Source organism: Ochlerotatus camptorhynchus, unplaced genomic scaffold, assembly GCF_037179485.1.
Source record: "Ochlerotatus camptorhynchus isolate MF236.1 unplaced genomic scaffold, CSIRO-AGI_Acam_v1.1 ptg000503l, whole genome shotgun sequence".
Lineage (NCBI taxonomy): Eukaryota > Metazoa > Arthropoda > Insecta > Diptera > Culicidae > Ochlerotatus > Ochlerotatus camptorhynchus.
Window position 1 is genome coordinate 4,326,864 of NW_027040988.1, and position 25,236 is coordinate 4,352,099.

The window sequence follows — 25,236 nt, forward strand, 5'->3', positions numbered from 1 at the left end:
TCCGGGGTACTGCGGAATACCAGGCTGACTTTCCGGGTGGGGCAAAACCATCTGCCCCTCGCTATACCTACGAAGTACCGTTACACGATGTCAAGCGCTGGATCGTGAGCAAAGTTATAGCCTACTGGCTGCTCAGATAGGAAAGTTTGGTTAGGGTTATGCAGAACACGGTCGTTTATCTAATAGCACTGTTACACAAACTTTCTTTTGTCACTCACCTTAGCAGGAGCCCCCTTTTCCCCAGTAACGGTTCCGGATGAATGGCGGACTAACAGCCAATTGATTCAAGTAAGGAGAAGATGATGCAAATATGAGCCTCTTCGAGTGGACTACTAAGAGTGAGGCCTGGATGCCCCTGTGTGGGCACGGAAATCGTAATATGAAAGAAAGAGATTCAGGGAATTCTTCTGAAAGAAAGTTCAACTACCAAAATTCGGTTTACATGCTGGGTATTTTATTGAGCCCTGAAGGGACAGTTGATAGAGATAGAGAGAGAGAGAGACATTTTCATTTAAGGTGTACTTGCGCTTTTGGTCTGCAGGTGGCAGTGGTGGTAACGTACAGCGGCACCAGGGAATCCAATTGAAACGGTGGGAGGGCCCTCCGACGGAAATTTGTTGAATCTTGGTGGAATTCTCGGCAAACGGGTTGGTGACCGTGGCACACCAGATCATGAAACTCCTTGTGTCAACTCCGACACGCATAGACAAACCGACGTGTTTGTACTGGCGTCGCTAGGGTCTAGCGAAGTGCCGAACCTGGTCCCGAGGTACCGGTTTGGTAACTGCAATCAATGTGCTTTGGCCACATCCAAGGATGGCTACAGGAACAGTGCTGGGTGACTGATATTGTGCCCGGTACGAAAATACCTTTTCCAGATGGCCTAAGGGATGGTGGCGTGTTAGGCTTTCCTAGATGAACCACGCTTCCAAAATGGCGTATAGAATGATGGTGGGTTTGACGGTCCAAGCTGATGCCACGCTCTCAAGATGGCGTACGGGATGGTGGCGGACTGTGCGAAGCACACTGCTGGGACTCGCTGGGAATTAAACAAAATTCTACCGGGAATTGGACCCCGGGCTCGAACAAGAAAAGGCCCGATCACGGATCTGACCCGGATAATTAATACACCTTATTTTGTCTCGTCTCTCTCTGATTTACCACAAATTTTGTGCATTTTTACTTTTTCTTATAATTCCGACTTATTGACAGGTGGGGACGGCTTCAAACTTTAACTCCTATTATATATCTCCTATATAAGCTTTTGATAAATACATAATTAGTTTTAATAATTTTCTTTCCTTTGGTTCTTGCACAAACTCGATACTAACCGTACTATATACATTAACCGTACTATTTCTATATAATTATCTGTTACTTTTAAGCGTGAATGTTAACTTCCAATAAAGCACTTCACTGAACCAATAAGGAACGTAAATTTCACCTGAAAATTCAGGTAACTTCTCAAAAATAGCAATCCAATAAGAAGCACCTAATGCATATGAAATTCAATGACATGGTAATAAATTCCATTAGATTGACTGGTCGAAGTCAAGTGTCATACTGGTGAATGTTAAGTGAAATTCACGTAAATTGTACGTGATCTCTTGGTGTGAAAATTATCGTTCAAAATGACGACAGAAAGAAGTGTGAGTTCGTTGTTGTTGTTGTTAGGTGATTTGGGATTACCAGACGGTCTTTTTGAAGTTTTTGGGCGTAAGTGTAATTAATTTATAATTGAATATTCTGTAATTCATTGTACTATGAATTGTAGAGTGTGGAATCGGATTATTTAAGCTCCTCACAAGCTCATACAAACACCTACAGGAGTGCTTACAACAAGCGGACGTAAATTGGAATTATGATGTGCTCTTCTAGCTTATCATTTCCTGGCGAAACAGAAATGTAAGTGTCTAAATTTTATGATTTTACAATAAACCAATAAATAACCCATTGCAAATTTCCGTTTTTTATACAGAAAGCAGCGATTATAAGTGCCTTGGTCAGCAACGGAGGCACATAGAGCAACAATAATATCACCCAAAATTCCAAGCCTTGAGAGTATTCCCGGAAGAAAATCACGTAACTTTTAAGTGAAGCCAATTTGACGTCCATCGGTACGTCCGATAAAATTTACGTGAAAATCACTTGATTTTCATATGACACATTTGAAAAAAAAAATATTCCAAAACACGTAATATTCACCTGAAAAGTTCGATGGAAAATATCTACGTACCTTTTCAGGTGAATATTACGTGAATTTTATTTGCAGTGTTCCGAAATTTCACAAGGAATAATTAAACTGAACCACGGCGCGCACTCCTACTCTCTTTGGTAGTCTCGGACAGAAAGAAAATTCTCGGCCTTGAATCACCTTTTTTTATTTCGATTGCAAAACCGAAGATCCAAACTTTGACAACTTGTCACTTCGTGACAGTTGTCAACCATTCCAAACGTCGACTATTACAGGACGGGTTAGCGTCCCGGCTCAAACCGCTGTCAATAAACGACAAGTAGGTGTTACGTAACAAATGCTATTAAAATAATCCGACGGCTCTACGCATTTTAAGTGACAGCTAAGGATGCAACCGCCAGTAAGGCTATCCGATATATTACAGGGCTGGATTAAGGTTTTAGGTTCTCACTGGCAGGCAGGCTAATAGACATTGGGATGCTTGTAGAGAAGTCTACAAGCTACAAAATTGGGACCAACGGTTACAAAGTATGGGAAGCTTTGGACGCGGAGTGTGCCCAAAACCGCTCCCTCTCCATCAGACGGATCAAAGGGACGACGATGAAGTGGACAGAACCGTTGAATCAGTGGGATCAGAAGATAGCGTCGCGTTTGAGGACCGGTCACAGTCACAGCAAGATCTCACACAATTTCGGTGGAACGCCGTTCCACAGGACTTGCGTCGGTTGTAGAATCCCAGCCTCAATGGAGCGTATTCTATGCGTATGCCCTCAGTATCAGAACCTGCGGAAACTCCACGGGCTACAAAATAGCATACGCGACATGCTGGGTGATGATCCCTCCACACTGACGGCAGTAATGCGCTTTTTAAAAGATGCTGCATTGTATTTATTTTAAAGTTTAGTGTTTTTTTCGGCTGTTGGGACATCTCTGTCTGGTGGGGCCCTCCCGATTCCCCCGGTGTAGAGCTCTGTCTTATTCAGACTCTAATGTTTGTGTTCTTAATATGCTTGATGTGCAGATATATTTGGCCAAACTCCAGCTCCAACTGTTTCGCCTAAAAGTTGAGTTTGTATGTTATATTTAATAGTTTTCAATCGAGCAGAACTTTTGACAATACTTACCTCATTCCATGCCTCTTCAATTTTAAAAAGGGCACCAAGCTTGGTACTTCTCGATAAACTTTTATAATTCATCACTATTACACCAGTATTGACGGATATGTTCATTTGGAGTAAACAAACCTTAGCAGTGTTGCCGTGCCGTTTTATATAATATTGTTCGTGTCATACGTATTAATGTGTACCTAAACGTGCTGATCAGAGTGTCATACTGTGTTTCGGCAAAGTGTGCAGAGTTGATTCCCTCTTGGTTTTCTAGCTAAAGGGATGGGATGCCGGACCTACTCACAGTTCCGGCATTACCCACAGTTCTTGTATACTATGCTGCACAAGAACCTAATTGAGCAGCACTGAAACGGATCATACGATGTTTAAAAGGTAGCGCAGCCAACAATCAATACGAAACTAACGATTTTAAATTGGCTCACTACTTGACTAGCCTATTGGTCCCAAGCAAACGATTAACGCACCCCATTCTAGTCACAATTCTACTACTACACAATGTTTGTTTTGATTCGCTATGAAAGTTTGACAGATAAAATGAGGAGTTAGTGGATTTTCCCATGTTTCGAGGGGTGAATCGATTATCTTGGGACCGAAGAGAGTACCAGAGCTGAGCCAAAAAGTTGAGCACGTTATTTCGGGACCTTCTTGTCTTAGAGTTACCTCTATAGCGCAGCGCTGGTAGAATTCGCAAGGCCATGAACCTCGAGACGAAACTTAGCAAGCATGTTGATGTGAAATGTTAGGATGGTACCGCGGCGTAATTAATTTTAATTGTGCACCTTGGTAACCTTGCTAATAAACGGCTAATATATGGCTTCAAAGCTTTATATTTGCAGAATACCGTACACCCTCTGACACCCACCCTGACCGAAGCATAGGGATTCCGCTTAAACGCTTCCACGACACGCTTGTGATCCTGATCACTAATAGAACATCCATTCTGGCCGCATTTCTCCTTCCGTTCGATGCTCAGAGTTTCGTTGTAACGTTTAATCACACGACTCACCGTTGACTGCACGATTCCGAGTTGTTTTCCGATGTCCCGATGAGAGAGTTGAGGATTTTCCAGGCGCTTGCGCAAAATCAATTCACGACGTTGCTTTTCGGGTGACGGCATTTTTCCAACTTTCGAAAAACTGACAGCGATAAAAATTCAGTGTAAACAATACACTCTAAACTACTACTACCCAAATTTTCAAGAGAAAATACCCAATGGGTAATTTTCTACAGCATTTTTTCCGTTATGCAATTTGATGTAGTTTTTAATTATGACACATGGGATGGAAATCCCGTAAGCCGTAATTGAAACACACCATAATAGGAACGTGGAACCATGACTGGTACACGTTCCCTATATGTTGTTTGGCTTTTTCCTCTGAACAAAGTCTTCCGTTTTTGATGATGAACTCAGTGATATATAATGTTAGGTATGTACCTCCCACAATATCACAACTGAAAAACAAGTCAGCCGAAACGAAGAGAAAGACGCAACACAAGGAGCAACGAAACGGCAAATTCTCCCTAGATCGTTGGTCTAAGCTAATTCTTTCAGTTTATTGCTCAGTGAGTCCACATTAAATATTAATACTAATGAGGGCCTTCACCTAAAACAAATGGCATGTGCATTAAATGTAAAGAATAGATTTTTACAGCCTATGTTCATGTTTCTTATAAAAAATGTAATGACAGTAGGGGAGAATGAACACACTTGATACCCTGTTTTGATTTTTGATATATCTCAGCGAAAAATCGAAACTTGGCAAGGTTCACCGGGAAATATCTTTTGTAAGTTTATAAATACTCGAAAAGCTATAAATTTATAAATTCCCTTAAGTAGATTTTTTCAAAAGGATGTCTAAAAACGCATTTTGAAAAAATTGGGGGAGACTTGATGCCCCTTTGATGTCATGCATTGATTTAAAGGTCAGTGGACTCAGAGACTTTTCAAAGATTTTTTTTTAATTCATATGCTTATACAGTAGACTGATGCAAAATTTGAAATTTTCGCTCCACAGTATTTAAATGGTTCCAAATCGGGTCCTGATTAGCCTCCGAAAGTTTAAACTCATTTGATAAGAAACTGACGGGGCACAAACCATTTGAAGTTTATATGGAAATTACTATGGGAAAACCAAACTTTTTGTTCATTGTCTTCTAGCCTTTTTCCATATTGTAGTGGTAACATGTTCTATTGCTTTCTTATGGGAATTTTTATTAGCTACAACTTTGCAGAAAATTGTTTTTCAGCCAAACGTCATATAAAATAATTATTAATTGTTTAATACCTTGGACAGACTATGGCTTATATCATGTAATATAGGCTGTCTTGCAATGAGCACTCATACATAGGATTTCCAGTGAAAACTAGATGTATGAGTGCTCATTGCAAGACAGCCTATATTACATGATATAAGCCATAGTCTGTCCAGGGTATAAGAGATTGATAATCTTATGACAAATTTAAGCAACTGTTGTCTGGGCAAACACTGTATTCTGCAGGGTGACATAGTAGCCATGACTTTTGTCCTCTATTCTACGCCCCATAAACACCAATGTTGCCTGCTGAGCAGTTGATTGAGCATAATCATAAGACACCAGTAACTTGAATCATTAATAATTTTTGTTCCTTACATTTGATCTAAAAGTGGGATTGTTCTGGTCACGTCTTCCTTCGGAAGGGTAGTAAAACCGTTGGTCCCGGCCCATGTGTGTTGATGAATGGGTGCGATATCCTACGCAGGTGTGGAAGCTGCCTTCCTGCACATTCGATCGCCGTTAATGGATGGCAATCGATGTCCGTCGGTGATTGGCACTAGATTGCGGAACAGAGACCGACGTTAAATAAAGGAAAGAAGACGAAGAAGAAGAAGATCTAAAAGTGGTCTTCAACAAAGTTATAGCTGAGAAAATTTTCATCAAGTTCAGTTATATTTTGACGTAGGACTACGTCTTTGATTTCTATATGGGGGTACACTTTGTGAAAACCGAAAATGGAACATGTAACAAATTAAGAAAGATTTTGAACGTTAATAACGCAGCTGCCCCTGGTCCAATTTCAATAATTTTATCACCAATCGATCAGAAATATGGCTACGCATCCGAATGTTCATGTTCAAAAAGAAACTATTGAAAAACTGTTTAATGTCCAGCATTGTCCAAAAGCGTCGAATTAACTAACAAATCCACCAATTACCTACATGCATATGCTGCTTCCCCAGCACAGTCGTCAGAGAGTAGTAAGTAGACGAAACAAGTCGATCCTCGGGCGCGTGCGAATAGGGAGGATGGAATTGCGTAATATTTTGCACACTCATTGCCATATTCAGCACCAAACACAAATTCTTCAAGATAACCACCATCCGTTGTCTGGCTCGCCGTGGCGGTGTCTGACGTATCTCCGGTTTGATTTACGAGGTGTGCGGAAGGTGTTCCTGAAAAATGAGATCCGCGATGCTGTCACCTACACTAAACACGCCAAGCGTAAGCGGCCATGGATGTCATCTACGTTTTGAAGTGACAGAGACGCACTCTGTTTGGTTTCGGAGGTTAAATCATCACCAACTTTGGCAACAAAACGGCTCTTTTCAGGGCCACCAAGCTTATTACAGTAAAGAGTAGGAATAGAATTCATCTGCCTGTTTGTCCATATTCAGAACCAACGATCACACAAAATGCTCATGTAATCAAACTGGAAGCAGGGGTACAAATTATTTTGATCAACCTTGATCAACTTTGAATCGCCACGGCCGGATATTTTCGATGGAAGAAGCAACAATCTAGCATCAAATTCGACGAAGACGGCAGGAAACATTTGTGAAGCCGACTTATTTACGAAAGAGAGTGTCGATGAAGAGAATCGATCAATGTAGATAGGACCTATTGAAAAATGACGCGAGATTTGTTTTCCGTACTGAGCTCCGATGCTACCGACGCCAGGGAGGCAGCTCCCACACCTGGACCCTACCAATCGACCCAACAAACTAAACCGGGGACCAACGGCTTTACTTCCCGAAGGAAGGCGTGATCAGAGATGTATGACTTAGAACATGCCGGTGGCGCCGACTGAGATTTAACCCAGGCCTGCTGGGTTGAGAGGTAATCACGCTAACCACCGGCGCCAATATCTTTCAAGGTGATATCACGGCAAATGAGATCAACCCAAATTTGAGTTTAGTTATCTCAGAAATAAGAAATAAAGTGCAGGATCTCAGCGATGAGTAAATTTGCCTCATGTTTTCCCAGGTTTTTCCAGGATTTTCCAGGGAAAAATTCCCGAATTTTAGAAAAGTAAAGATTGGATTCACTCAGTCTATTGGTACTACTCCGAGACTGAATAAAATGTTCGTCAATTTCCTCACTTTCTGGCAGGCTTTTCAGGTTTTCCACAGGAAACCATGAGACAAATTTACTTTCGGCGATTATGAGTGAACTAAACTCAAATTTGGGTCGTTCTCATTTTCCGTGTACGCAAAAAGAAAAGAGCCAGCGTCGCTACTTGATAGTAAACTACTCATAATGGGAGGAGTATTTGTAGCTTTTATACCACTTGGTTGCACATCATTCTGCTTTAACCTGAAAAGATATAAAAGAGCGCTGCTGTATGACATTAGCTCATTTTCGCTTCGGACGGCGTGGTGAACAGCAATAGCAGCAGTAGGAAGGTGGTTGCTAGTCCACTCCTTCACACCTAACAAGCAACAATTAATCATTTTGTTCAACCATTTTCCACAGAGATGGCGCTGTTCCGCTGGTAGAAAGTGATAAAAATCCCCATATAGAAATTGAGAGAAATGGGAATAATTCGCTTTCGGTGCATATTCAGGTGAAAGAAAGTGAACGACAACCTAAATAAATTAATCAGAGACTTTGTCGTTCAGTTTTTTCCCGAAAATTATGGTTAAACAAGCTACAATTAAATAAAAACGAATTTTCCCCATATAGTTTTACCTGTTTTACTTACCAGTTCTCAGAGAGCAAAAAAATTCAAATTTGAGAGAGAAAATTTGCTCTCACGACCTCAATCACTCAACATACTATGTATTTTGTTGACACTCGATTTGTGATTTTCCTTTCACAGATTTCAAAATAGAGTACCTGAAACTACAAAACATGTCTGGTACCTCTATATATGCATTTACTTTAACATTTGAAATCCCTCCTTTTTTTTACATATTCTGCGCAAAAGATACTTTATGTCCCACCCCATGCATAAAATTCGGCGGGAAATTCTTCGCCTACTTGAGAAGAGAAACGTCATTTTTCACCTGCTTGGAGAAATAGAAGAGAATGTGAGAAGCGAGAGAATATTACGCTCACAGTAGTTTTCGCGAGAAAAGCAACAGCGATTTATTTTTTTCGGAGAGCATGAGCGGCAGATAAATCGTTTCGTTTTCAGTGAATTCTTGATGCTGATAATGATTTTTCACTTCTTTCAAACACCAGAAAATTCACTCTCCGCACGCAAACGATGATCCGAAATTAAGAACCAAAACAACAGTTAGGGCACATCCATAAATTACGTAGAATCTGAGGAGCAATGGAGAGGGGGTTTCAACATTTGTAACGGACCATGCATAAGGTATAGAAAAAAACGCCACGAAGGGGGAGGAGAAGGTCTAAAATTGGTAAGAAAATTGAATCGTCATTTATGGATGACCCTTATGATTTGACAGAAGGTATTAAAAGGAAATAATTTAAAAATCTGCCGGACTGGTTGAAACCAATGAAATGCAAACAGGTGAGGATATGTGAAACCGTTGTCCCTTTCGTTCTGCCGCTGTTTAAATTGATAACACAGTATGATGTCACACTCCGTCAACCATTTAATAAGCGAAAGAACAAAAGAGACGGCGAATTCCCAAGCCTCAACTGTTTATATCACATTGGGTTGGAGCCGAACAATTTGGGGTGGTATTTTTTTCGCTCTTGGTAGTTTTCAGAGCCAAATGGGGTGATGAAAAAGTATTTTCGTGGGGTTTTGAAGAGAGATATTTTCAGATTATGTATGAGAGAGGATAATGAATTATCCGTGAAAAAGGAGAGATGAAAATGTGAACGGTTCACAACTCACCGAAAAGTAGCTTGAGTGAGGAAATGCTTATCATGCAGCTGAGTGAGAATTTCTATCTCTGGTTCCAATTCTACCGGGAGAGTCACTTGATTGGAAGAATTTACACTCGTTCAGGAAACAGTTTGTAGGTGAGGATAGTTATTTTGTTTCTGTGATGCTCGCGCGAGTAAATAAATTTTCCCATGTTTGGAAGTTCAGGGATTTTTTTAGATTAAAAAAAATCCATGGCCTACAAGAAAGTATGCTTCAAAAACTTCAGGTAAATTACGAGAGCATATCAGCATTTACCGAAGAATTCTAAGGCAGTTCAATTAACATCAGGAAAAGAGCTGAAACCTTTTAAAAGTCTGAGAAATTCTGGGATGTATAGAGAATTTTATTGAAGATTAGAGATCTTTAGAACACTTCCATTAACTTCAGATTTAGATTTACAGGGAATTTAAAAAAAATCTAGGGTGTACATATTTTTTTCTTTTGCTGATTACAGTTTTATCATCGTCAACGTTTCAATCCAGGGAGTTAGATCTTCATCAGGACTAGTTTTAGGTAAATAACGTATTTTTTTGCGCTGCCAAGTTCGACGACCAAAGCGTCTGACATAAAGCATCGCAGCATTTATATTAGTGTTTTAAAAGTTTTATGGTGAGCTGATTGCAGACAAGTTTTACTCGCACCCTAGTTTCCTAGGCTAAAGGGAAGTAAATTGTGTGTAAAATGCAAAATTTCAATTGTAGTCGCTCCTTAAAGGGGGCGCATGGATGTGAGATGGTCGGCCGCACATATGATCAATTCTGAAAAATTACTTTAAAATGAGAACGTTTAGAGATAGGAAAAATGTTTTCTCAACTAAATGCTTGAAATTAACTTTGCTATAACAATTTTCAAAAATAATGAAGCTCGTTTTTGAATATCAATTAATTTGAGGATGTTTACAACCACCAAAACAAGGATCTTTTAAACTACAAAAACTTCACGTCTGAAATTTAAAACAAAAGTTCTATGACTGCTTTCCTGCTAAATTCCCGTCATGTATGATGTGCATCATGTATCAACTATGTAATCTATAAAAAAAATACTTGTAAAGCCCATGGCAAACCCACTCGTGCAATTTCAAAATAGACACACTTGACAATTGTACCTCCACTGTATCTGTTTGCCTAGTTTAAAACTTTAATCCAGATCTACCCCCCATCACCGCTCGCAGCGTACCAATCGAGATTAGAACTGAGACATTCTTACACCTAGATTGTTCAATTGGCATTATTTATGCGATGCCACTTACTACATAGTTAGCAAAAGCCAATAGCTACTAAGTGCAGAAAGAGACGGAACTACCGATACTTATTATCGATACAGATAAAGTCAACGGCGGCGCGATCCTCGTGCAGTGCATTGTGTTTGAGTACTCATAGTCGGTGCGGAGTCCCGACCCCCCGTGGCACGTATTGGAGGAAACGGAGGGGGGCCCATATCAGGTCCCTGCTGGCTGGAAGCGAGTGTACAAGTTTTGATATGGTCAGCGATTGACAAAATTTGCGCTCAGTCGTTCGCGGAACCTTGTCGTGTGCGGTACGGTCGAATTCCTTTCCGGTGTTGACGAGTAGAACCCGCGAACTACTCGTGTGGACAGGCGGTCTTGTTCCTTTTCTTATTAAGGTGATTGCTTGGAAGAATATTGGGCGCTATCTGGATTTATGAGCTGTACTTACATTAATTAACCATCAGTTAAATTTTGAAAACAACTGAATGAATAAAACATTGTAATTCCAGTTCTAACCGAAAATCGTAAAACGTCATACCGGATGTTCGTTTGATTGATTTTTGATAAACAACCATTCCAGTAAACTGATTCAATTTTGCTTTGCTGTTGTTTTCACATCCATTCGGTAGACCTTAGGTGATACAGAAATAAACTTTATTATGATTAATTTCTCATTTTTTTTTAAATTGCAAACAGTTTATGTTCCAAAACGTCAAAAACTGCCATGATAAACCAATCAAAAGTGATAATGAATTTGTAAAACTTCATTATATTGATGGACAGCTCCATCAACAAGGTGTTAATTAGTGTTAAAATCCCTTGCATCTCTCTTGCAGACGTACGGAAAACTTGGTGGCATAAGCGGTTAGTAGAAAGTCCCTACAAAAATGGCTGAAGATAAAGTGAAACCAAATCCCGATCCTGTGGCACCGCAGTTCGATGCCAGTGATTTCAATTCCACGTGAGTACACATTTTAAGAAGTTTTTAGAAAATTTGTCATGTTTTGTGTATAATCAGGATTCTTGCCACTTGCTTAGCAAAAATCTGTTCAAGCAAAATTTCCCAATCCTCAACCGCTGTTGAATCATATAAATACAATCAGATTGTGCCCTTTGAACTCGAGTTTATTTTTGCTAGTAAAGTTCAAGTATTCATTTCTGCTCATTCATTACATTGAGATTAATCAGAAGCTGGTCGCTCGCCTTTTCGCGAGTTTTTACACTACACCGTATGAAAAATCCATGTAAATTTCTGCGAGATATTGCGCACATAAAATTAATGCTACATTTGGCATAAATTTACGCGATATTTTTTGTAAATTTTACCGCAATATCGCATAAATTAGCAATATTGTATGCAAGCTTGTAAACGATTCCGCTGTTTATGTCAAGTATAGCTCAAAATTAAACGAAGGGAGATTTTACGCGATAGTTAAATTTCAGATTTTTTTCTGTGTAGATGCATGCCAGGGTCCTTGATTAAGAGGCCTTCTACACTCTCACGGTAAAAATCAAACTGTAAAGCTCCTGAGCTTGAGTCAAAACCGAATTAAAGTTCAGCGGGGTGGAAAGAAGAATGGGAAATTCCAAACAAATAATCAGTTGAAATATTATCTTTTTGCTTGACAAACGTCGAACAAAGCTCGGTAGCCCTCTGTGATAAGATTGAATTGATGTCATTAAAGAACAGGAATCCTACGAATAGCTCGGTGGGTGGTGCCGACCACCCACCGCAATTTCTGTCTTCCATCCAATTGAGCTGATTTGTTGTGTGTGATTAGGGACAACCATAAGCTTGTCACCTTCTTTTCGGGGGATTCTTTATTCAAAACATTCATGGAATTTGTCATAAGTGCACCGATTGATTAGGGTTCATGCACTGATTAAAATTTGAGTTCAGAATATTTTTTTTAATTAGAGGACGAAATGAGCCGACGGGTCTCAGAATTTCATAAAATTTTTCCAGTAGAGTTTATGGTTGAATGATCGAGAAGGAAAATCAGGGTGGCTAATTTTCCCCTGAAAATTTAAGTTAAAGTTTTCGGATTTTCACGGACATCACTTACGTTAAAAATTCATAACTCGTAGAACAAACGATGTGTAGAGAAATGATAAGGAAATTATCTCAGTGGTCCATAAAAATATAATCTGAAAAATGTTTTGCACGAAAATGTTCATGGTGGTGGAAAATCACAATCGCAATCCAGTCTAATTTTCGTCAGTGCACCAACACAAATTCTGAATCGTCCATACTATAAATACTTAGAAGAAGAGATAAGCAAATTCTTATCCTTACTAGATCGTATTTGAGAGTATTGTAATCAAATGGAATTTCAAACACCCTTATTTTTCATGTGTTTCACAGATTCAACTAGTTTTAGGATCAAAAATAAAATTCAAACTATATTGATGAATTGATCTTTAGTAGTTAATTAATGGCACCAAGAAATGTGCAAAATATTGCGATGCACTCAATTATTATTTTGCATGTATAATGAATCGAAAAGAAAAGTCCTGTGAAATGCTAGCTTCTAGCAAGGGTTGCAAGATGATTTAAATACAAATTCCTGCTGCCGAATTGTATTTTGTTTTCTCGGCCCATCCCTCCCTCTGAGTATTTCTAGTTCATACCACTCGTACTTCTTCTTATTCTTCTTTCCTTCCTCTTTTTATGTTTCTACTTCTTCTTCGTATTTCAAGCTAAACAATTAGCTAATCGCATATTGGCTTATTGCGTGCTTAATGCTCTAAATTCACTTCCACAGTTATTAATTGAGAGCTTTCGATGCAGGTCTGTGCCATTTTTTCATAAGTATAATTGTGTGGGCAAATACCGGGAATCGAACCCAGCCACCCCCAGCATGTCTTGCTTTGAAACTGTACCTTTTCCGACTGAGCTAAGAGAGGCCCCACTTGGCGCAACTGAAAACGAAAACCTAATTTGAGCCAGAAGCACCAACTGAAAGATAGGGGAAATGGATGTAATGTCGGCCTAAATGCCTCTTATTTGGGTCCACACATAAATTCAGCATCGACTAAATTTTCAATAGCAACCAAAAATATCAATTAGTACCGTCCCAATTCGCGTTCATCTAGACAAAAATTGATAAATTGCAGATTTTTAGCGATGGGCCCTATCTTAGATCCATAGGCCAACATTAGAGCCATTTTCCTTATTTTGAAAATACAGGTCAGACTCGATTATCCTGGGCTCGATTAGCCGGAGCCATAATTTTTTTGTAGCATTGAATTAGATTAAGTAGAAATAAGAAGCATAGGGTAAATGCAACAACCATTGATGCATTTTATGGTGATACTATAAGGATGCCTTTACATGAAACTTCAAAGGCATAAACGTCAGCTTCCACAATAAAGGGTGTATTCGATAAAAATGGCACACACATATTTACTCACCAAAATTAAACCGGATTTTCTTGAAAATTTAAGGAAATGAAAAACTATCAATGAGTTATGATTTACAAAATTTGTTTTATTCGATTTCGTCTCCCATCCCCAATGCTCGCACCTTCCTTCACACTCAACCCATCAAATTTTGTACGAGCGATTTTCCCAGTGTTTTTGTTTTTTTAACGAAATTGTCTTCAACTCCAGCTCTGTTTTTAAAGTTTGCCTGTTCATAATTGCCCAGAATTTTTCAATTAGGCAAAGTTCCTGTGAATTTGGTGGGTTCATATCTTTTGGCACAACATTGACTCCGTTGGCTCGGTACCACTCCAACACGTTTTGAGCGTAGTGGCTGGATTCTAATTCAGGCCAAAACAGAGTTGATCCTTTGTGCTTCCGTATGAATGCCAAGAGACGCTTCTTTAGGCACTCTTCCGTTTAAGTCGTACCGCTGATTGTTCCGGAAGTGATGAAGGGAGCGCTCTCGGGAGCGCCTATTTCACCGCATCCGTAAATATCCTACCAGATCAGGAACTTCTTTGCAAATTTCGATAATTTCTTCTTTCGAATATCCTCCGGAACATCGAACTTAGACTTAGCAACGAAATATTCTTGCCCAGGAGATTGACGAAATTCGGCCTTGACGTAAGTTTCGTCATCCATCACGGTGCAACACGATTTGGTGAGCAGCTTCGTGTAAAGTTTCCAGGCGCGGGTTTCAGCAGTGATGCTTTGCCTTTCATTCCGGTTTGGGGCTTTTTGCACCTTGTAAACATGTAACCCAGCCGATAAAAGCCGAATACAAAGAACCGGTGGAATTAATGTAATTAAAGCAGTAGTTAATGGAAATAATTAGGTAAAAAATTCACGGCCTAATTATGAAACTTGAGACATGTAAATAATACACTATGAATAAGATTTACTCAAATTTTCAGGTTTTTTTAATCATACGGTTCAAAAGTTACAGAAGATTTTCGGTGTGCCATTTTTATCGAATACACCCTTTACATACAATAATGAAACGACTACTCTATGTTAATTGTAGCGCAGCAACCAAGAAATAGCAATTTCATATGTGTATGTTTTGCGGTAGCTGACATTTGTGGTTTTGAAGTTACACGCTAAGGCTTACTTAGAGTATAACCTTAACCCTTTTAAACCAATATAGAAAGGTAAGATGACGAAAGCATCCTGAGGTGACCATACCATACCATCCTAAGCTGTGTTGCATAGTTGAAGATTTTCTGAACAAAACAAGATCAACCAGAAGCCTAGCAAACATAAACCTTTGATCACTTGATGGTTTTTGGAATATTTTCGGAGCCTCATGAGATAATGAGATGCGAGAGATGTGATTTGAATTAATTAACAGATTGAGATATTCAGTACAATAGTACCTGATCAACCTGATGTTTTGGAAAGCGTGACTGCCTCTCACTCCAAAGGGCCTAAGTTTGAGATTCTCTTTGGGAGTCCCTTGAAAATTTCTGTATAATAGTCCAGAAAAACTCTGCATATCAATCCAAAAAAGCATAAAATTAATTCTTAGATCTTTTTCGATTTTTTTTTTTGAAATTCATTAAAGCTTCTTTCCATAATTCTATTCAGAAATCACTATATAATATATATAATATCTTCATTCAAAGCGATTTTCAGAGTTGGTTGGAAATGCTAACATGAAGCTTTAGTGTGATAATTTATTAGATAGAGAATGATCTTCAGAAGAGGGTAGGTGGTTAGTTCCGTTAGAATACGGCAGTATGAAAATTGAATAGAAGTTGAAAATGAGCGAAGGGCCATTAATGCGACAGTTTTTAAAGATAGACGCACATCTTTTGCCTAACCCGTACGATGTACGCGGAGACTTGAAGTATGTCTCCAAGTCTACAGGCAAAAAATGTGCGTCTCTCTTTTGCTCATAAACTGACTGTGGCTGTGGAATAGTTCTAGCGACGTTTTCATCACTACCTAAAGCCCCACGTTGCGAGAGCATTTCCAGTAGATGGTGTGTTATAATGCAATTCTTCTTTACCCAACTATTGTGTTGCTCCTAGGGTAGGGTGGTTGTTGCGTTCTGTACCATCATCAGCATTGTTGACGGTTACTCCCGCCTTGAGTTGTTACATTCCACCTACCCTCTTCTAAATATCATTCTCTAGCTAATAAATTATCACACTAAAGCTTCATGTTAGCATTTCCAACCGACTTAAATTCTCTTTAGAATTGCCAGGAAATTCTCATCATAATTGTCTTAAAATTGTTGTTCAGAAACTTGGAGTACTCCTCTAGATTCATCTGGAATTTTTCTGGGATTTTTTTTTTTATATTCTTCAGAAATTATCTTCGATATGCCCTTGGAATTATCCTCGGAATTCCCTTAAAATTATTCTCAGGATTCCGATGACTTCGAATTCCCGGCTTCTTCTCCGGTTTCCCGATTTATCGGTTCACTGGTCACTCTGATTTATGAATGAACTTTGACAGCAGACAGTAACCTTACGACTCACAGTGGTCCAGATCTGTAAAAACCCGGTCAAAAGTGATTATCTCACGAACGATGCATTTTAGACATGTGGTGTCTTCAGGAAAGTTTCTGGATATGAAAAGTTCCTTCTTATGACATTGACAGATCAATGATTAATCCCCCTAGAAGTGAGATCGAAAATTTATTTTTGTCAAAGTTTCATATTTTGGATCGGTGTCTTGGGCAAAGTTTTAGAAAATATCATAACAAGAAACTTTGCTGAAAACACTAGGTGTCCATTTCTTTACCCCATTGAAATATGGAACGTTTTTTATAGAAACCCCCTTAATTTAAGTTTTTGCTCTATAACAATTTTCATTCAACTGCTACTGGTTTGAAATGTTCTATAAAATTTTTCAAAACATCAAAACACACAAAATTTATGAACATTATAGGATACTAAATTGCATAATAGGTCAGTTTTTATTGATTTTTCCGAAAAAATAATAATTTTTGGCCACTTAATTATGATTTACTACCATTCTCCACGAAATCCCACGATGAAATCAATTGCAAAATAATCGTTTAGGTGTGTTTTTATCGAAACATTCGACATTTCATGCAGAAACATGTAGAAACATGAGTTAGAGGTAACATAATGCGTAATATGCGATGTTTTCTATGGAAAACACCTTAATATTGAGTTTTTTGTACATATAATATTCTTTGAACCTCTACTGCTTCAAAGTAGGGCCACATATTTTCAAAATATTCCACCGTACTGTATTCTCAAATAGAAGTAATTCTTTATTTTTATTGAAAAATATATGTTGTTGATGGCGATTTGCTGCCGCAAAACAAAATTAAGCTTTCTTTATTTTTCAAAGCCTAACTTCTTTTTCAGTATTGCTAATACTTTATTGTTAGCTTGGCATAATCAAGGTTTGGTAAACGTACATATTAAGTAACAGATATTAATATTATATAAAAACTTGGCTAATTTCACACAGTCTTCATTCATGCATTATAATTTCAACAAGTTTTGTACAGCATCAGGTAATGTTTGGGATAACTTGGATTTCGTTGGTCTGGTCATTGACAAAAGTATATCGCCTGTAATAAACCAAGAGATATGTTATTTCTTATTTTTCCTGTTTTTAAAAGAATTTTCTTACCCGTTAAAATTAATCTTTGCAACAGATCCGTCATTGTGGCTTGGCAAGAGGTCTTTCGCGTCCGATGCTCTCGAAATGACCTTACATTTTTATTCCGAGCTTCTAACGCTTCTTCCGAGTAAAGACCCATCGGAAGCTCCATCGACTCTATTACATCAGCACCATGAATTAGTATAAAGTGCACTGATGATGGCATGTAGTACCAAGGATACTTTTTCTCAAATAAACGGGCTGTCTCCAGTGCGAATATTCTGAACTTCTCGGTATCAATTTCGCGACCACAGGCTAGAGTAGTTAAAATCACCGAGAATCGCTCCATAACTTCTCTGTCGAACCCAGTGATATCTGCCACAATGGAAATATTATCAAAAAATTTGCGAGCCGTATTGCCATCATTGGTAGTTCCGCTTCCTTGCTTGACAACATCGACGAGCAATCCCAGTTCTTCCTTTAATCGTTTCTGGATCATCTCTTTCCTTTCTTTATACAATTGCTGGTTTACGCTCCATTTTTTAAGCTCCATTTTGTAGGAAACATGCAACTCTAGCTCCAGAAAGCGAATCCGTGCATGAAGAACTGCAATTCCGTATTTAAATGTTGAAGCGTTTACTGGTCGCAATAACACTTGATCCACAGCCATTGCGGATGGAGTTGATCCACAGGCATAGCAGGTAGCCATCGATGACGTATCCGACAGGATGGTTCGAGCTTTTCCGTCAATCATGGTCATACTGAGACGATGATATATTTTCAACTCATTTCCATTTTTCAGTTGTACCATGGATGGCTGCAGTGACGCAATTTGGTCAGATACATACTGTTCTTCACGCTTCAAGGTTATTTTATTTTCTTTTATGAATTGTATGCGGATAGGCTTGCAAAACCTTGTTGACGAGGGCGCAGGATTTGTCCAAATGGTGATTGGAGGACCGGATTCATTGATAGTTCTCAACTGTAGTGGCACTATAGCTGTCAACAGTACAGAGCTATCATCTGAAGACTCAGAGGAAATCGACTGTTTATACTGTGAGTGCCCACTACTGCCATCACAGCCCCACTTATGCAGCAACTCCAATCTCATCTCAATTGAATTTTCCAACAATCCTTCACTTTCCAAGTGTTCCGCGATCCTTTTAGCGTCCAAGTCTACCAAATCCTGGAGCTTAACTTCTGCACTTGTTTCAGATACTGTGATAGCTTCTGCTGGGGGGTACGCTTTTTTCTTGGCCTCTAGTACCACATTATATGCAGGGAAAAAGTCAGCATGGTGCGCTTTTCCAACAGACCTAAGCAAATTATATTGATTTTTACTTAGATCACCTTCAATGATCAATGAAACACCTTCCTCAGGAGTCAGTTTGACAGGCAATGAATGCATCTCTGTATTCTTGTACGCATCAAGAAAATCACTGGCTTTTTGAGGATTTTCAGCAAAAAATGGAAGCAGCTTTGCTGCAGACTCATTCCCAACGGTTCTGAACTGCATGGCAGCTGCATGCAGCAACTCTGCACCACTATGCTGCTCTCTGAGTGTCTCTGTTTTCCGCCGCTTACTGCGAGCTGACGAATTCTCGAAGGCCACAGATGGCCGACCTTTTTTCGCCTCCTTTTCCTTCATTTCCACAGAAGTATCCTCGATATAAAACAAAACATCCTCATCAAGCCACTTACTATACTTAGCTTCAAAAGCAGAAAATTTTCTGTGACATTTGTCCCAACGCCCATAAAGCTTGTCTATTTCAGATATATTGAATGGGTCTTAAGCTATTGGTAGTTAGTATTAATAATCAAAACATACCACAAAATGATGAAATTATGCTTCGAACATGTTGAATGATGAGATCCGTTGGATTTGTTGCATTCAATGAACAAACGCAATTCAACACATAAGAAGTGACATGGTTTTTCTGCTCATCTCTACTAAAAGCTGATTTCTCACGGATAATTTCTAGCAGCTTCCGTCGCGTTGAAGAAAATGGCTTCATTCTATGAAAAACGTAATTAATTCACTATTCAAATGATGATAAGAAGGGATAAACAAACCTGCTAAATTTCGGCTTCAAGCACACGATTTGGATACTGGAATTTTAATCTCTCGAAAAACACGTGCGGACTCACAACCATGTGATTTCGAAAGACCGAAGGGTACACACAAAAGCAACGCATGATTTGTACGTTGCACCAAAAACGTTATGCAGATTTCGTGGAGAATGGTAGTAAATCATAATTAAGTGGCAAAAAATTATAATTTTTTCGGAAAAATCAATAATAACTGACCTATTATGCAATTTAGTATCCTATAATGTTCAGAAATTTTGTGTGTTTTGATGTTTTGAAAAATTTTGTAGAACATTTTAAGCCTGTAGCAGTTGAATGAAAATTGTTATAGAGCAAAAACTTAAATTAAGGGGGTTTCTATAAAAAAACGTTCCATATTTCAATAGGGTAAAGAAATGGACACCTAGTGCCTTCAGCAAAGTTTCTTGTTATGATATTTTCTAAAACTTTGCCCAAGACACCGATCCAAAATATGAAACTTTGACAAAAATAAATTTTCGATCTCACTTCTAGGGGGATTAATCATTGATCTGTCAATGTCATAAGAAGGAACTTTTCATATCCAGAAACTTTCCTGAAGACACCACATGTCTAAAATGCATCGTTCGTGAGATAATCACTTTTGACCGGGTTTTTACAGATCTGGACCACTGTGCGACTGTGAGAAGCAACATCAATATCATCAAATTCTATCAAGCCTATCATTGCGTAAAAAGGACTACATGGTGTGATGTTCTATCAACGTCCTCCCGCTGTTTAAATGGTTGACGGAGTGTCTAATCTAATCTAATCTTATCTAACACCAACACAGCCAGTTCTTGAAAGCATCCTGGAAAATGATATATATATATAATTTTTCTTGTCTATTTGAAATATTTTTCACATACTGTGCAGCATTTAAGGGGCAAGATGATTCAGAAAACATCGGGCCTGTTTAAATCGAAGATTTAAACACGATGCTTCAGAATCCAATAAATGGATGAAACGTGGACATCTCGTACCGTACGATCCGATTTTGGTAATTATATGATTGGTTGGTCGTTGGAAGCATCAAATCTAGAAAGGTTAAGTGATGCTCCATTTTCTTCTGACGGTTGGGGCATGAGCACTAACTCTTGTCCTAGCCTTTTATGACTTAGTGCTATAGCGCCATAACTCGCTTTCTGAAAAGAGAAGAGGGAAAGCAAAAGGAGAAGGACAAAGGGAAAAGGATTATGTGAAATAGGTATATGAACATAAACAATATTTTTGATTTGAAATATACAATATAGAAATGCAGTATGGTCACCGAGACTTGTCACTATTATCATGTCATTAAAAGTAACAAGGACTATCATGTGATCCTTTGATTTCTCGAAAATCCTGATTCCCTAGTTTGAAGTTGTCACAACTATGGTTCGGTGGTAGATCTTATACCAGTAACGCACCACAAAAAGGTGAACTCCCAACGTTACTGGTTTGAAAAGATAAAAATTTACAAAATGGAACGAACTCACCAAGTTTAGCCAATTGAACATGAAGGCTGCTTGACATGTGTTGATGTAGAAGTCGAAATTGTAGATGAAGCTTGACGAAGATCAACATGAACTAGTCCGGTTTATGGTAGTTGCGCGGAATGTCTTCCTTCGATTTGAGATAAACAAATTTTCGGATGTATGTAGTCGATTATTGATGTGCATTGGCAAGCCTTTTCGTGGCCAATAGTCAGGTTCAACGCTGTGACTCAACGAATGATGGAACTAATGATGGGATGAATGATCGAACGCCTCATGGAGGTTCTACTTGTCTTCGGAACAGCTTCTCAGCGGGAAATAACAGGGACGTAGAACTAAATAGAATGAGATGCAGCTCTCGCAGGGCTTCTTCTGTCTTAGTGAACTCACTGAGGAACTAGAATTGTCTCCTGGGCCTGGTTATGGCCAGATCAGCAACCGATTATAGATACAAAAAACTCCACAGAAAAAAACAAACGTCAGGTTCGAACAAACGCACAGCCTACTCCAAGTTTTATTAGCTACCCTTTATTGAACTAAAGTGCCACGTCACCTTTTTCACATTGTTTTTTGCAGTCCCAATTCTAAAATGTATACCCAAACTGACTACCCTCGGTTTCCAAATTCCCCTTAGACCACAATTATCGCTATCTTAATGACTTTTCAGTTTCCAAAGCATTTTCAACGTCACCCGACTTGATTGATTCTAGCTATACGGGACAATTCAAATTCAACGACAATCGTTTTATATTGATGGAGAGGCTATTACCAAATTGATGATTTATATACCCTGCTGAGCCAGCGATTCGCTGAACACATATCGTAATACTAAATGGCACCGGTAGCAAGTTCTGAATTTTACCGTGTAGCGCAAATTTCCGTTCCGAATTGCAGGTCAATCACATTTCGATGAATGTTATTGACTGTACTGAAATTGATGTTTAATGTTTCGATTGTTTCTTTTACTTGCAGCACAAAACTAGCAGACAACCAAATAGAAGACGATGACTACAATCCGTTCGATCATCGAGAAATTGATAAACCAAATAGGTATGGAATCCACTTTGGTACAGTTTGACGTAATGGTTGTTAATGGAAAAAAAAACTACCTTCAATTACAGCACAAGCGGCTCTCTTATCCACTTACTCAAAAGTTCCTTGGGTACCGGCATTCTGGCTATGCCGGTAGCCTTCAAAAACGCAGGTCTCCTCTTCGGTGCCATCGGTACGGTGATAATAGGTCTAATCTGTACGCACTGCGTGCATATTCTGGTGAGTAATGCCGAAAAGTAAAACAATAAAAATCATATGAAATCGTTCCCATATCGGTTATGGTCCTATCAGCTTCATTGATTTCACTCTCATTCTCGAGACAATCAAGTTGGCCTTTCGAAATTATTGACTCAACGCTTGCGTTATTGACAGTCGAGCTTCCCCCCACACAATGACACCTACCTCTGCTGCTTAGCACATCTAATCAATAACGAGGAATAAAGGTTATACACACTAGCTACTGATAAGCTTGACCAAGTTCGTCATCTACACTACCACACGGCTCTTTTAAATTCCCCGTGTCCCGATAGGCATGTTTCCCATCTAATCGGGATTGATCCCTGCTTAAGGTGTAAACGGGTTGAATATTTATGGTCCATCAATCGTATATGGTGGCTTTGAGGCTCGTTCACCTCGAATAAATCCACAATAAAGTATCAAAAAGCAATTGAACTACTGTATCTCTCCACCCCAGACCCTCCCCCTCTCTCTTTGCAGTCAACTGTAAAGCGATTGTTCCTCTTCATTCTCGTAAACTGTTATCTTGACGAGCGATAAACAGGTGACGTGTGATTCATGATGCAATACATCTTGAACGACGCGTAGACCGCTCTCTGATAGGCAATCAATGGATTTTACCAAAATAAACCGTCTGATGTTTTCGGAAAAATCCTATAGTAAATTAATGTTTTGAGCAAATCAGAGCTGAGACCGACATACAGACCACAGTTTTGAATATTGCCAATTCAGGGAAAAAAATAGCCTTTGGCGTCAGATTATCAGCTTTAATGGCATGCTGTGGCTGCCAGTTACGTCGAATTATTTTCTCTGAAACGGCAATACCTCAATCTGCATTTTCAGCACACCAAACACTCTTAGTGACATGCATGCAATCCATTCTCAGACGGCTTTGAAAAGATATTTCAATGTCGTCACATGAGGAAGCAGTTCAGCGACTGTAGCTTCAGTTCGACTATGATTTGCGACTCATTTAAGCTCACTGAGCCATTGTCCATTAGATCAAAGGAAAACCTTGAATCCTTCCGTGACCTGGCTGAGTGGATAGTCAGAATCTCTCGTCAACCATCGCACGCACTAATAGGTATGTTATCCAGTTCAGCACGTGTCCATTACGCCTTTCCGCCTGAACCGACAACAAAACAAAAACTGTTTACAAGGCTCGAAAAATTCGCCAACTCCCGCATAACGTGCCCAACCCGGCGCGAATCGGCTGTTTATCCATTATTCAAACGTGACCCGCTTCGTTGATAGGTTATGCGCGTGACAGCATGTGTAGGATCAAAATTACGCTTACTCATAGAAACGGCAGCAAAATGTCATATCTACATTTTACATTATTCGATTGCTCGTCTTTTATCGAGCCATTTCTAGATAGAGCTGGAATTAGGGCGAAACAGCTTTTGTAAACAATGCCTTCTTTCGATGAGGTTAAGGCTCTCCAACGCAAATCAACAACACATTTAAAGCACGGGAAAACTTCCCCTACCCGTAGGTTATGTTGGTTTGCGTGGCCGAGTCTTAACTTTCTAGAAATCTTCGAAAGAAGTCATTGATTACAAAACCTGTTACGCCCAAATTCCAGCTCTATCTAGATTTATACTCGTGTTTTGTCTAGTGTGCTGTGCTAATGTAGTAGCACACACACACACAACGAGACCTACCCCCTACGACGAAGATATTAACTTGTTACTGGATTCATACCGTTTTATCTATATAATGTAACGCATGACAAGGGCCTGTTGATTCCGACAAGTGTTCTATTGATTAGATAAATTATCTTGACAAGCAGCCAAAGCTTTCAGAAGGAATTTCTTTCCGACTACCCTACTGATATTATGAGCTTTCACTGTTGGAATTTCCACGCTCGTATTAGACAGCATGTCACATTGTCACAGTATAGACACGATCTGTTACGATAAGATTTACAACTTGCACATTTTTTTGGCAAACCCAGTAATATGTATGAAGTTACGTGTTAAGAACGCAAAATGTGCGGAGGACTGCGGATCTGATTCCGGATCCGGTTTAGGATCTTTACAAGTTTTCTCAAACAATGTTTAGCTTGAAATGCGCTCACAATAAGGACTGTACCCGCATAAACGCGAACCATAAATTGATCTTACCTAAAATGGTTAAAAATTGTTTATAATCCCTGCTAAACTTTAACTGAAATGGTTATGGAACTTTACATGAACGTTTAATGATAAAGTTTCAACCTTATGTATTATGGTTTTTTGGAACTGGACCTTACAAATAATGGGTTGTTAAGAACCATTACCATTCCAAATTCTTGTTTTCTCCATACATTTTCAGAACGAGAACTATATAAGAACGTTTTTACTTATGATTTGAGAACATTGATGGTAATGGTTATGGTAGTCAGTAAGGTCCATTAATGGTTTTGTATTATCGCTCAACTTTACGTGGAATATATCGTGAATTGGTAATCAGTAAATTACAGGCAACCAATTCGCGATATATTCCACATAAAGTTGATCGATGTTACAAAACCATTCGTGGACCTTACTGACTACCATAACCATTACCATTAAAGTTCTCAAACCATAAATTAAAAGGTTCTAATATAGTTCTCTTTCCGAAAATGTATGGAGAAAACAAGAATTTGGAACGGTAATGGTTCTTAACAACCCATTATTTGTAAGGTCCAGTTCCAAAAAACCATAATATATAAGGTT

The 25,236-nt window shown here is 39.0% G+C and overlaps 1 protein-coding gene across 1 annotated transcript in view; it reads left to right on the forward strand.

Annotated features, from left to right (window-relative positions):
* Nucleotides 1-10,914: 10,914 nt before the first annotated feature.
* LOC135712745 (proton-coupled amino acid transporter-like protein pathetic) overlaps nucleotides 10,915-25,236 on the forward strand; it is a 35,485-nt gene continuing 21,163 nt past the window's right edge. The window contains exons 1-4 of the mRNA XM_065235791.1: nucleotides 10,915-11,047; nucleotides 11,489-11,613; nucleotides 22,220-22,297; nucleotides 22,369-22,519. Coding sequence (XP_065091863.1) covers nucleotides 11,540-11,613; nucleotides 22,220-22,297; nucleotides 22,369-22,519 — 303 coding nt within the window. The 5' untranslated portion in view covers nucleotides 10,915-11,047; nucleotides 11,489-11,539. The remainder of the gene's footprint in view (nucleotides 11,048-11,488; nucleotides 11,614-22,219; nucleotides 22,298-22,368; nucleotides 22,520-25,236) is intronic.